Raw genomic sequence first — 12,460 nt, 5'->3', positions numbered from 1 at the left:
ACAGGACAAGGAAATGGCTTTAAATTGCCAGAGAATAGGGTGAGATGGGATATTGGGAAAAAATTCTTCCCTGTGAGAGCAGAGAGGTGCTGGCACAAGTTTTCCAGAGAAGTTGTGGGTGCTCCATCCATGGAAGTGTCCAAGGCCAGGCTGGGTGGGACATTGAGCAGTTTGGTCTAATAGAAAGTGTCCCTACCCATGGCAGGAGGTTGGAAAAAAAATTATATTTAAGTCCCTTCCAAAACCATTCTATGACTCCAAAATTCTATAATTAGGAACCTTTTAAAAGCACTTTTCTTGATAACCTCAAATCCATAAATGAAAAAGACAAACAGAGCACTAAAAACCCCTCAGCTAACAAAAAAGCACCACCACAAGCCAAATGCACAAATATCTACAGGAAAAAAACTCCACAACAGTCTGTTATAGAGGAAAAGTAAAAGCTGTTGTGGAATTCTGGACAAAGGATGAATTGACAGCAAGCAGTGCAAATTAAAAGCTTGAAAAATACAAGAGAAGAAAAAAAAAAAAAAAGGAAAAATGTAGGAATTTTACTCTTCAGAACAGCAAAGATGAATAAAGAGCAAAATTTAGAGTCTGTTAAACCCATAATAAATCCTGATGGTATTGGTTTGTGGCTAGCTCGAAATGACAGATTTATTTATAATAATGCAGGAATTTCAATAAACGCCTGTATTCTGTAATTGGAAGAGAGCCTGCTTCTCTAATCCACATCCCAGCCTAATGAAATACTTTTCATTACACCAGCAGCTGGAAAACCTGCTATACATCATCCAACAAAGTGAGCTGTGTGCAAGAGTAACAAGACAGAGCAATTTGGATTTTAAAAGAGCAAGTTAAGACTAATTTGGGATCATTTCTCTTCAGGAAAAGAAAGGTGGAAGAGTTCCCCAAATCTGGAGAGAGGAGTGTGTGTAAGCACAGCAGCATCACATCTGTCATAGGCACAATATTCATCTGAAACAGGATCCAAAATTTTAGGGATTGTGGGTAATATTATGATTATAATTGAATAATAGCACACTCATTAAAACAGAGGCATTAATAGCAATCAACTTATGGAAAATAGATTTTGTCAAGCTAAATTAATACTTTCTAGGAGAATACAGAACTGGTTGTTGGAGTCTGGGAATTTGTCTTTATTTGTACACATCATAAATAAGGCATTTTTCTCGGTGACAGTGGATAAACAGAACAACTCAATAATGCAGATCTTGGAAATATGAGCAGTACATAGAGGGGAGAATACAGAATTCAGATTTCCCATGAGATTGGCCCTGGATCTCCTGGTCCCTTCCAGGAAGGGTGTTGGGAAATGTCAGAAGGTGCATGACAGAGAGCAAAGAACAATGCCAGGGTCTGAAAGTCTTCAAGAAATGATGTGACAGCTCAGAGAAAATCATGTGAAGAGCTGCTGATCCAGAGAAGACAGATTTATGCCCCATGAGATGGATGGATGGAGAACTACAGGATCACAGGATGGTTTGGGTTGGAAGAGACCTTAAAGGTTATTTATTTCCAACTCCTTGCCATGGGCAGGGACACCTTCCACTATCCCAGGTTGCTCCAAGCCCCATCCAACCTGGCCTTGGACACTCCCAGGGATGGGGCATTCTGACATTTAACAGGGTCCAGACATTTAGAAAGCTCTGGATGAGCACCAGCAGTCAAAAAAAAAAAAAAAAAAAAAAAAAAAAAAAAAAAAAAAAAAAAAAGTTTTATGTACTGCCTACAACTTTTATGGTAAAATTAATTTTCCCTCCATTTTATTTTGTTTAACAATGAAGAGTGCTCTAACCCAAACCAGGAGTAGTTCAGGGAGGTTCAGTGTCATGTGCTGAGCAGGATCTGAGTGGATGCTGACAGCAGGATGTGCTGCTGCTCTCTCTGCAGCCCATGGTGGCACAGGGAGGTGCAGGGAGGCTCAGAATCCTTTCATGAGGAGCAGCTCAGAGCCTGCACCGAGTCAAGACCTGCAAAGAACTTGTCTGTGACTCAGGGCAGGTCTCTGGAGCCAGCAGCAAGAGCTGCCCAGGCCATCTGTGATGCACCCAGGGCTGCTGAGCAGCTTGGCTCCATCTGGAGCTGCCTGGGCTCGCTGCTGGCACTGCTCTGAGCTCCCCTCCTCTGAGGGTGGCCAGCTGTGGGGATGGGACATCTCTCCCCATGTCCCTTCAGTGCAGGCAGATGGCCCTTTTGCTCTGTCTCAGGCTCCTGTGAAGCCCAGGTTGTGCACAGGGTGCTGACCTTCTCCCCACCTACTGGATTTCTGCCCTCCCTGTGTGACCATATCCCAGGAGAAAGGTTCCCTAATCCACATCCACAAGACACAGAAACAATAGGTGGAAAATGATTGTAGTTTTTCAGGTCCCCAGTGTCCCAGCACAAGGCAGAGCAGGACATTCCCCTTTTCCCTGATTTTGCCCTTTGTGCTCACACAGAGATGGGGCTGCAATCATTTTCCCAGTGGAACCACCCCAACTGTGGGATGAAGACCATGGAGAATTCCCCCTCTATGGCCCCTTCCCCATTCTCCTGTTCTTCCCCAGCCTGAAAGGATGCCAGGAGAAAGCAGGGATCTGTCCCTTTGATGCTTTAGGTCCCTCTGGCCATGAGGGAGGAACATCCCTGCCATGCCCAGAGCTCTGGGAATGTGGGGAAGGGCTGAGGAGGGTCCTGGGCTGGCTTTGGAGAAGGAACAAGGGAGGGGTGAAGCTGTGAATTGGGTTCTGTGGCTGGGGGAGGTCTGTACACATCTGTATGGGGTGTGGAGCAGGGTTGGGGGTGTGTGGGGTGAGAGATGGGGGCACTGAGGTGCATTTGAGGTCTGTAGTGTTATATCCATAAATGTGGGACAGGGCTGTAGGGATGAGGATGTGTGTTCAGGTTGTGTAGGGACAGGGCTATAGGATTATTTATCCATGTGTCCCACATGTGGATCAGTATGTAGGGTGTCACTGGGCTGTAGGGTTGTTGCACATGTTGTGTGGGAAGCTGTGCAGGTATTTGGGATAAATGGGGCAGAGCTATAGGATTAAGGTGTGTATATGGAACAAGTGGGACAGGGCTATAGGCTGAAGGAAACTTAGATGTGGGACTGGGCATAGGGCTAAGAAAGTCTATATGGGATAAGTGGGAAAGGGCTGTAGGGTTAAGAAGATGTATATGGGGTATGTGGGGCAGGGTTGTAGAGTTAAGGTGTATGTGGGATAAGTAGGAGAGGGTTATAAGGGCAAAAGGTGTATGTGGGATATGTGGGACAGGGTTATAGAGTTAGGAATGTTTATATGGGATATGTGTGGCAGGGATATAGGGTTAGGAAGGTTTATATGGGATATGTGTGGCAGGGATATAGGGTCAGGAAGGTTTATATGGGATATGTGTGGCAGGGATATAGGGTTAGGAAGGTTTATATGGGATATGTGGGGCAGGGCTATAGGGTTAGGAAGGTTTATATGGGATATGTGTGGCAGGGATATAGAGTTAGGAAGGTTTATATGGGATATGTGTGGCAGGGATATAGAGTTAGGAAGGTTTATATGGGATATGTGCGGCAGGGATATAGGGTCAGGAAGGTTTATATGGGATATGTGTGGCAGGGATATAGGGTTAGGAAGGTTTATATGGGATATGTGGGGCAGGGCTATAGGGTTAGGAAGGTTTATATGGGATATGTGGGGCAGGGATATAGGGTCAGGAAGGTTTATATGGGATATGTGTGGCAGGGATATAGGGTCAGGAAGGTTTATATGGGATATGTGTGGCAGGGATATAGGGTCATGCATCCATGGGGTGGCTGTGTGGGATGAGGCTGTGCAGTCAGGTGTGCACACATGGGACACAGGGCTATAGGGTTAGAGGGGAGTAAATGGGATATGTGTGGCAGGGCTATAGGATCAGGGAGATGTGCATGGCTGTGGTGAGTCCGGGGGCTGCAGAGGGTGATGGAGGGGTCACAGCGATGCAGCACCGGGACCAGGATGGAGACGCGGGTCCCGGGGGGGGTTGGTGGGACGGGGGCGGCGGGGGGCGCGGTGCCCGCTCCCCGCCCGCCCTGACGGCCGCTCTCCCTCTCTCCCCGCTCCGCCGCCCCGTCCCTCCCTCCCTGCTCTCCTCCCTCCAGCAGAGCCTCCGCCTCCGCCTCTCCGCCCGGCGCCTGGTCCTGGCGCGGCTGCCGCACGGTCCCGCTCGACGCCTCCCGGACCAAGTGCCTGTGTGACCGGCTCTCCGCCTTCGCCATCTTAGCCCAGCTCAGCCCCGACATGGTGAGTCCCGCCGGGGGAGGCGTGGGGACACGCGGGGGACAGCGCGGAACGGAGCGGCGGGGAAGGGGACGCGCCCGGGATGCAGCGGAGCATCCCCGGGATGCAGCGGAGCATCCCCGGGTACCGCGGGTACCGGGGACAGCCCCGAGCGCTGCCGCTGCAGTCCGGTGTCACCGGCACCGTGGCCGCACGGCGTGAGGCTTGGCAGAACCCTCCCCCTTCCCTTCCCCGCCGTCCTTCCTCTCCCCTTCCTTCCCCCCGACCCTGAGCGCAGCTTTGGGGACACACATCGGCGGTGATGCCGCGCCGCTTGTCCTCCCCATCCATCCATCCATCCATCCATCCATCCATCCATCCATCCATCCATCCATCCATCCATCCATCCTCCCATCCCGACGTGAATCCCGCTAAAAATCCATCCCGCCGGCCCCCGCAGGTGTGCTCACTCCCGTGGGCTCCCCACGCACGGAATCTTCGCACGTGGTTTATTTTGGGGGGGCGGAATCGCCCCGCTCCGCCTCCCTCCCTCCCATCCCCGCCTCGGCATCCTTCCCATTTCCCCGCGCAGTTTTGGGGTGTGCGTGTGTGGGTGTGGATGGGGGGGTTCCCACTCTGCAATCGGGGAGCGTGGAGGGGAGGAGTTGTGAAGTTTTTGGCCGCTTGTCGGGGACACGAAGTCGGTGCCGCGTCTCGGACGGAGCCTCCGGAAAAAAAAAAAAAAAAAAAAAAAAGTGCGAGATTCCTAGAAATTATCGCTGGGCGGCTGCACCCTGAGTCAGTGCACGGGGAGGGTGCCAGGGCACTAAAGACGGCGCTGGGGTGGGCAAAAGATGCTTTGCAGACTCCTCTCTTCCACCTTGTGCTTTTGAGTTTGTTTTTCTTTCTTTTTATTTTTTTTTTAAATTTTTTTTTTAAGTAGTTCATCCCTTTTTGGACAGTTCCCAGATTCACAGAGCAAAGCCACCCCCTCCTCCACCTAAAGCTTCTCCATCTGCCTGGGCACTGGGAGTTACTGGGCCCTTGCAATTATTTACTAATTATGGCTTGCTTGTTAAATGCTGGCTTAATTCGGCAAAAGGGGAGGGGTAAGGAAGAAAGGAAGGGTGAGCGTGGTAAAGGGAGAGGGGGGATCACATTTTCCAAGATGAAGGTTCGGTTTATTATTAGAAACACTAATGTATTTGGTCCACTAGTTACCATGGAAACAACATCTGCACTGAAGTGGTTTTAAAGACACAGTGTTGGTTGTGTTTGCCTGGGCCCCAGGCAGGCCCAGGGCTGGGAGAGGGGCTCTGGGGTGCTGGGCAGAGCAGCTTTTGAGGTCCTCAGGACTGAGGCAACAACTCAGGAGGAGATACTCTGATAGAAGGATGCTCAGAGGTGGGATTGGGAGTGTGTTCCTGCTTGGAAGGGCTCTGGAAGCAGCTGGCTGCATCAATCCTGGCATCCCTGCACCCATCTTCTTCCAGGGGTTGTTGTTTCCTTGTCCTGCCACCATGAACCAAGCAGGAAGGGAAGCAACTGCTGGGCTGGTGCTCTCCAGGAGTGTTTCCAGCCTTCTCCAGGTGATCTCAGGTGAGCCAGGTGGCATTTGGGAGCTTGCAGGTCTGTGTCCTGCCAGCAGCAGGGCTTCACCCTTCACCCCACGCCCCAGCAGCTTTAGGGTCTGGCTCTGGAGGTTGGGATCAGTGTGTGAGTCTTGCCCTGCATGGGAAGGACTCAAAGACATCCTGACAAAGTTTTGGGAGGTTGCATGTCTGGGGAAAACAAATTAGGATTTCTGCAGCAGGGAGGCTTCTAAGGCAAAGCCTGGAATGAAGCCAGCCTAGATGTGCAGCTGAGCTGCTGGTGAAGGTGCTCTGCTGATCCATCTTCTGGAAGTGGGCAGAGGACCAGGCAGTGTGGGAAAAGCAAAGGGAATCTGTGCCTTGGCTAAAGAAGAAGTTTCTCTTATGTAGATTTTATGTTCACACACTGCTTGGTATTATTTAATTAAGCAGCCTGGGAAAAAAATGGTTAACTTGATTTGGCCAGATGCTGCTGCTGCTCCCTCAGCTCCAGGTGTTTGGGTGTTATCTGGATAACACAGGGTGGGTGTCAGCCCTTTATCATCATCCCTGCAGGTATTTTTGCAGTTGAGAGTGGGCTTGGCTGCAGGAGGATACAGCTTCCTTCCCCCAGGCATGTTTTATTATATCTGCAACTGAGCTCACAGCTGCTCCTTTGGGGTTTAGGCCTAAAATTGCTTCTTTTGCCCTCTTTCCACCTCCTCTGGCTGCTGGTTGGGCTGTGTTTTCCCAACTCATTTTTTCCCAGCACATGAGTCCACTCAGGATGAGTCCTTTGGCTGTGCTGGGGGGAGAACTGGGGCTTGGAATGTCCTGAGTCCCCCCACTAAGCCAACCCAAGGGTTTGGTGGCTGGGGAGCACCACCCAGGCTGAACCAGCTGGGCCCCATCTCCTGCCTGTGCCTTGCCTGTGAGCTTGCATGGCTGTGCTCACCCAGCTCCTCATTGCCTCTCTTTCCTCCCCAAATCTCATTCTGAACAAGCCCACGTTGCCTCCTGTCCCCAGAGGTGGCATCTCGTCATCGTTGGTGTCTGCGCCGGTGACATTTATGGTGCAGTTTTTCATGTGCCTTTGGAGCTCTCAGGACAAGAAGCTCCGTCCGCCTGTGTCATTAATATTATTTATTGCTATAAATCTCCCTCCTGGAGCCTTTGGCCCTGGCAGCTTGAAATATTTGTAACCCTGGTGTGGGCACAGCTCCTTTGCAATGAAAAAAGGCTCTGAGAGGCTTTTGGGACGACTGGTGATTGGGACTGGCCAAGGGTGGTTTGCCTGGGCTGGGACCTGAGAGTTGCTCTTGTGCTGGGGAAAAGAAGCAGTTTTCCTTGATTTCAGTGAAGCTGGAGGCTGAAAGTGCTGTGTTTTGAATCGATTTGGGAGACAGACATCCCTAAACCGTGATGGAGCTGTTCAGATCCAGCTCAAAAGCTGGAGCTCAGATTTGTGTTTGATTTCCCCTGCTACTTCCACTCAACACAGGCAGCCTCATGCCCTGCTTTGGCACAACTGCTGTTTGACCATCATGAAAGATTTAAACCTCTTAAATTAAGGAGCACAGACAAGCATTTTGGGACTGTCTTTTTGTTTTAGCTTTATGCCCTGCATGTCTTGGAAGGGCAATGCCTGTGGTGCTACACCTGCACAGCAGCAGTGTTAAAAGAAAATGAGGGCAAAAGGAATCCACAGAGCTGCATGTGAGGCTGCTGCTGGTGGGTTTTTTCAATATATTTTGGCAATTTTTGGAGGTGGGGAGGAGGTAGAGCAGGAGCCTGAGGGTGAGCAGCAAAACCTTTCGCTCTGGTTGTCTCATGTGAGTTTGTCTTGTGTTGTCTTTGCTGCTTTCCACTTTGTGCTTGGCCTTTGTAAAGTCAATCAAGCTTTAAAGCTGGGCTGAGGACAGCTTGGATGGGGTTTTGGGAAAGCTGGTGTGGTGGAAGGTGTCTCTGTCCAGGGCAGGGGCTTGGAGCTGGATGATCTTTAAAGTCTCTTCCAACACAAGCTGATGGTTCTGTGATTTGTGCAGCCCTTAGGGATGGAGTAGAAGCCCACAGATACATCTCTATTGTCTCTCCCCCTCCTTGCTGGTCCTGCCTGCAGAAAGCTGATCAGGGAGAGGTGCTGAGTTTGTTATGTCTGCACTGAATTTTTAGGACATCTCACCTCCCTGTTGGTGTTTTGTGACAGGCAAAACCAGCAGCTGTAGAGTTTTGGGGGGTTTATTGTGGCCTGGGTAAGTGCTGGCCAGGCAGCTGAGTGTCCACAGTGAGCAGACCTATGAGATGAGAGGTTGTGCCAGTGGGGGTTTAGATTTAGATTGGATATTAGGAAAAAATTTATTTGTGGAAAGGGGTTCAAGCATTGGAACAGGCTGCCCAAGGAAGCAATGGAGTCACCATCCCTGGAATTGAAGAAATTCGTGGATGTGGCACTTGGGTGCTGGGATTTGATGATCTCAGAGATATTTCCCAACCTTAATGATTGCAGGATTTATATCCCAGGATGTTGCAAGAGGCTTTGTTCAGTGTTAACTCCAGTTTGCAAGAATGGGAAGCACCTTTCCTGATGGCTGAAGCTCATCTCTCAACTCACAGCATTTCTTTTTTTGTCCCTCAAAACCTCCCATTTTGGGATGGAAGGGACCTTCAAAGATCTTGTTGAGTCCTGAGGATCTTCCCCCTGGAAAGCTTGTCCTGTGCTCCAGTCTGTACTTCATGGACAGTGCACACACACAAGGTGGGTTATTTTAAGCTCCTAAAATTCTGTAGGGCCTCTTTTGCACAGGGAGGAGATCCAGGTTTTCCAGCAGAAAAAAAAAAAAAAAAAAAAAAAAAAAGAAAAAAAAAAAAGAAAAAAAGAGTTGATGTTATGAATCAAATATTTTGTAAGGGTGTAGCAATTCTGACAACATTTTGATATAAAATTATAGCAGTTTCATTTAGATAAGACTGGAGAAATTCATTTGAAGGTGAACATTTTAGCATTTATATTCTTCCATCATTTATCACGTGAAGTTTGGAGTCTGCATGAGAACAAAGCCTTTTGCATACCTTGAGAACTGACAGTTCTCATGTTCACAACAGTTTCCAGGCTTAGTTAATATTGGTGCTGCTTTTTCTGCAACATTAACTCTTTAATTCAAAAGCTGGGTTTATCTGAGGAAGGGAAGTTTTTGGTTTTGCCAGGCTCAAAGTCTTTGAGACATCAAACTCTGGCCAGGTTGTACAGGGATTTAGGGAAGATTTTGGTGTGTTTGGGTGTGTTATTGAGGCTACAGCCAGAGCTTTTCTGTGCCTGTCAGTGAAATTGTGACCTTGAGCTAAACACTTCCTTGCTTTCTGCTTCCCTTCTCCAGCTGCAGCACCCTTGCAGGTGACACCCCGGGCTCTGTGCATCCACATTTGCACAGTGCCCCGAGCCTGAAGGGTGCTCCAGGAAGCACCAAGAGCTGTCATTTCCCTGACAGAGCATCAGGAGCCTCCTCTTGCCCGCTTGGCAGGAGCTGTGCCAGGGTGAGCATTGCTGAGCCACGAACATTTGGGCTTTTGAGGTCCAAATCCTCGGCGAGCTCCCGCGCGCGTGCTGCTGGCGCCTCTTCCTGCAATCACCCCGTCCTCTCCAGGATGCTGCTGTGTGCAGAGTGTCTCTTAGCAGCTGATTGTGCCTCTTGAGCTGGAAATGCTGCCTGAGATTTCCTGGGGATTTGTGCTGTTTCACTGAGCTCTCCCTGGGTAAGGAGATGCCCAAGGTGGGAGTGGCGAAGGGCCACTCCAGCTGGACTCCTGCTCGTCCCAGGAGAGCTCCGTGCTGGGTTGGGACTGGGGAAGGATGTGCTCTAAGTGCTGCTGGGGATTTCTAGGCTTTGCTCATCTCCTGCTCCACAGCAGGAGCAGCTGCTGTGTTTTCTCTGGGGTGCTTTTCCCCGAGGTCTGTGGCAGCCTGTAGGAGCAAGCTGGTGATTCTGTAAACCAGGGCTGCTCTTTGCTGTGCTCAGCAGGGAGGCTCTTTTCACTAAATCCAGTTTAGCCCTCCTGAGTTTCAGCAGGCGTGGATAGAATGGAGAAGACAGGGTAGGAACCAGCTGGGCAGACAGTTTTCCCCTCCTACTCTCTCTCATAATATGATTAAGAAGGAGACAGGATGTGTGATGCTCTTAGGGGGCCACACGGGCCAACCCACAGCCTAACTCCCTCTTGAAAAAAGTCCATTATTTTTTCCAAAGTGCCCTCTTAACAGAAAGTACTGGATTGTGTCCCTGCTGAAAATCACCCGGTTTTAAAGGGTTGCTCTGTCACTGATGTGGAGTCTGTCAGTTTGTGTTGCAGAGTAAATTCGGGCTAAATCTCATTTGAGTTTGAGGAGGACCTGGAGTTGATGTACAGATGATATATGTTGGGTTTTAAGAGGAAGGGGATCACTGACAGAGCTTGTGGTGTGCTCCAGGTGCCAGAGGCAGCCTGGGTTTGTTATTCTGCTGGGAGAATTGACTGGAGATTGCCACTGCTGTGTGCCGTACACAGATACCTAATAAAAGATCCCATTAGCAAATAAGTGATTGATATTGGAACATACACAGGCAAGGCATGAGAGACGAGTGGGATAGGAATTCCCTCTCAGCGCTGCGCTGTGCTGCTAGCAGAGACAACACTTGAATATATTAAAAGAAGACAGGTAGCACAGGAGGTAATAATAGGAGGATTTGGCTCAGCATAATAAGCAGTCATCCAGCATCCCACCTCCTTGGCGGCTGTCTGCGGATTTCGCTGTCTGTCGATCTGCTGGGTGCCTGGGGAGATATTCCCAGCTGACAGCTTCCCTCCCCGAGCTCCTGCTCGGCGCTGGTGGATTCTCCCAGGTCTTTTTAACTCCTGACAGAACTCCAGCTGGTGGGACTGCAGCAGCGTGGGGCTGCGGCTCGGCGCAGCCCTGGCAGGGACTCTCCTGCAGGCAAACGCTGCATCACCCTCCTGTATCTCTCCATCTGAAGGGGACGTGGGAGAGGAGCAGGATCAAGTGGCTGGGAGCTTAAAGCCGTTGTGGGATTCAGTGCTGGAGCGTGAGTAATGCCGAGCCAAATTCACCCTTGGGTGGAGCGGCGAGAGCGGCGCTGGCGTTATTGACCAAGTGACCCGGGCTGGGTCCCCATCCTCAGCTCAGATTAAAGCCTCTCGGGGCATGCCTGGGATCCTGCATGTCCAGGCATTCCTGAGGGGTTTGGTGCTTGTTCTGAGCTGCAGTGCTTAATGGCTTGTTGCCACGAAGGCAGCTTAGCAAGTGTGACAGCTGCCCTGTTACCCTGCCACAGCCTATTGCTCTGCTAAAGGAGGTGTGGATCTAAGCCAGGACACCAGGGTCTTCCCAATTCCCACTTTCCCCTTTCCTGAGAGCTCGGAAAGCAGCGCTCAGCTTCCCTTGTGAGCAGATTTGAGGGCCAGAAATGTGAACCAAGTGTGTGTTACCTGCCTGGGATTACTCTGCTCTGGGTCCAGGCAGGATGACTGGCACAGCCCAGAGTGTGGGAGGGTGTGTGGGAGAGGATGATGTGTCAGAGATGTTTGGTGTGGTGCCTCCACACCGATGGCTGAGCTCTCTGAGACATTTTGGCTCTTTCCTCAAAGAAAAAAAAGGGGAAGGAGGATGATAATCTTCAAACGGGTTGAAGGTGGCTGTGGAAAGGGAATAATCTGCTTTCTGTGTCTGCTGGGGATTGGGCTCAAATTGCAGAGTGAGAGATTTAATTCAGGCACAAGGGAAAACCTTCTGAGTGCAGGGATAGTCAGGAGCTCAGACTCCCATCAGCAAAGGTTTTCCTGAAGAGGCTGGGGGTGGTTTTGATGGTTGTGCATGAGCTGAGCTTGTCAGGTCTTTCCACTCCCTTACCTGGAGTTCTGAGCTGTAGATCCCCTTGGTGCCTGTGCCTTGCTGTGTATAAAGAGAAGAACGTGGCAGAGGGGCAGCACATTGGTGGGAGGTGAAGGAATGGGCTGGAGGCAGGTGGAGGAATCCAAAAATCACCGAGTCTGTCCACAACTTCCCACTGCCACCTGTGGCTGTCGATCCGCTGTCATCTCACATTCACAACCTGCAGTTTGTTGTGCTGTGAGAGCACCACTCCAGCCTGCTCAGTGCTGAGCCACACAGCCACCCTGACCCATCAGTGTGGGAAACTGAGCTGAGCTCTCCATCTGGAAGCCCAGGGTGCCGGGATGGGGGCGGGTGTGGGGGCTGTGTAAACAGCACGGGGCTGTTAGTCACGGGGAGAGCCACGGAAAGTTGTGGCACATCTGCCAGGACTGGGCTGTGGGCACTGCACCAGGCAGGGCTTGACAGGGGAGGCTTGAAGCTCTTGGGAGGCTTTGGAGGGGGTTCTCAGGCTTGGGAGCTTCTCCCAAGGCAGGAGGATGGCGTGGGAGCATCACAAAGCAGCTCGTTTGGAAATGGTAACGAGTGGGTGCTGGAGGCTGGGATCCATGGGCTCCTGGGGTGGGAGTCAGAATTAGTGCTAAATGAGATTATCTTCCTTTTCAAAGCACTTCAGGGACTGAGCACGCTGCGTTCAGGTGAACTGTTGAGTGTTGCTTGTCTTTCTTCTTTTATTCTGCACCCAT

The 12,460-nt window shown here is 50.6% G+C and overlaps 1 protein-coding gene across 3 annotated transcripts in view; it reads left to right on the top strand.

The window, feature by feature from the left end:
* ADGRB1 (adhesion G protein-coupled receptor B1) overlaps positions 1–12,460 on the top strand; it is a 197,992-nt gene that overhangs the window by 108,709 nt on the left and 76,823 nt on the right. For 2 of the 3 annotated variants that reach the window (XM_056485647.1, XM_056485646.1), the window contains exon 18: positions 4,148–4,286. In XM_056485647.1, the coding sequence (XP_056341622.1) occupies positions 4,148–4,286 (139 nt within the window). Of the gene's footprint in view, positions 1–4,147; positions 4,287–12,460 lie in introns of those variants that run through there. The other variant, XM_056485648.1, reaches the window with a different exon arrangement.

Source organism: Oenanthe melanoleuca, chromosome 2 (assembly GCF_029582105.1).
Source record: "Oenanthe melanoleuca isolate GR-GAL-2019-014 chromosome 2, OMel1.0, whole genome shotgun sequence".
Taxonomy (NCBI): domain Eukaryota; kingdom Metazoa; phylum Chordata; class Aves; order Passeriformes; family Muscicapidae; genus Oenanthe; species Oenanthe melanoleuca.
Note: the sequence above shows the minus strand (reverse complement) of the source record. Positions and strands in the feature narration are given on the sequence as shown.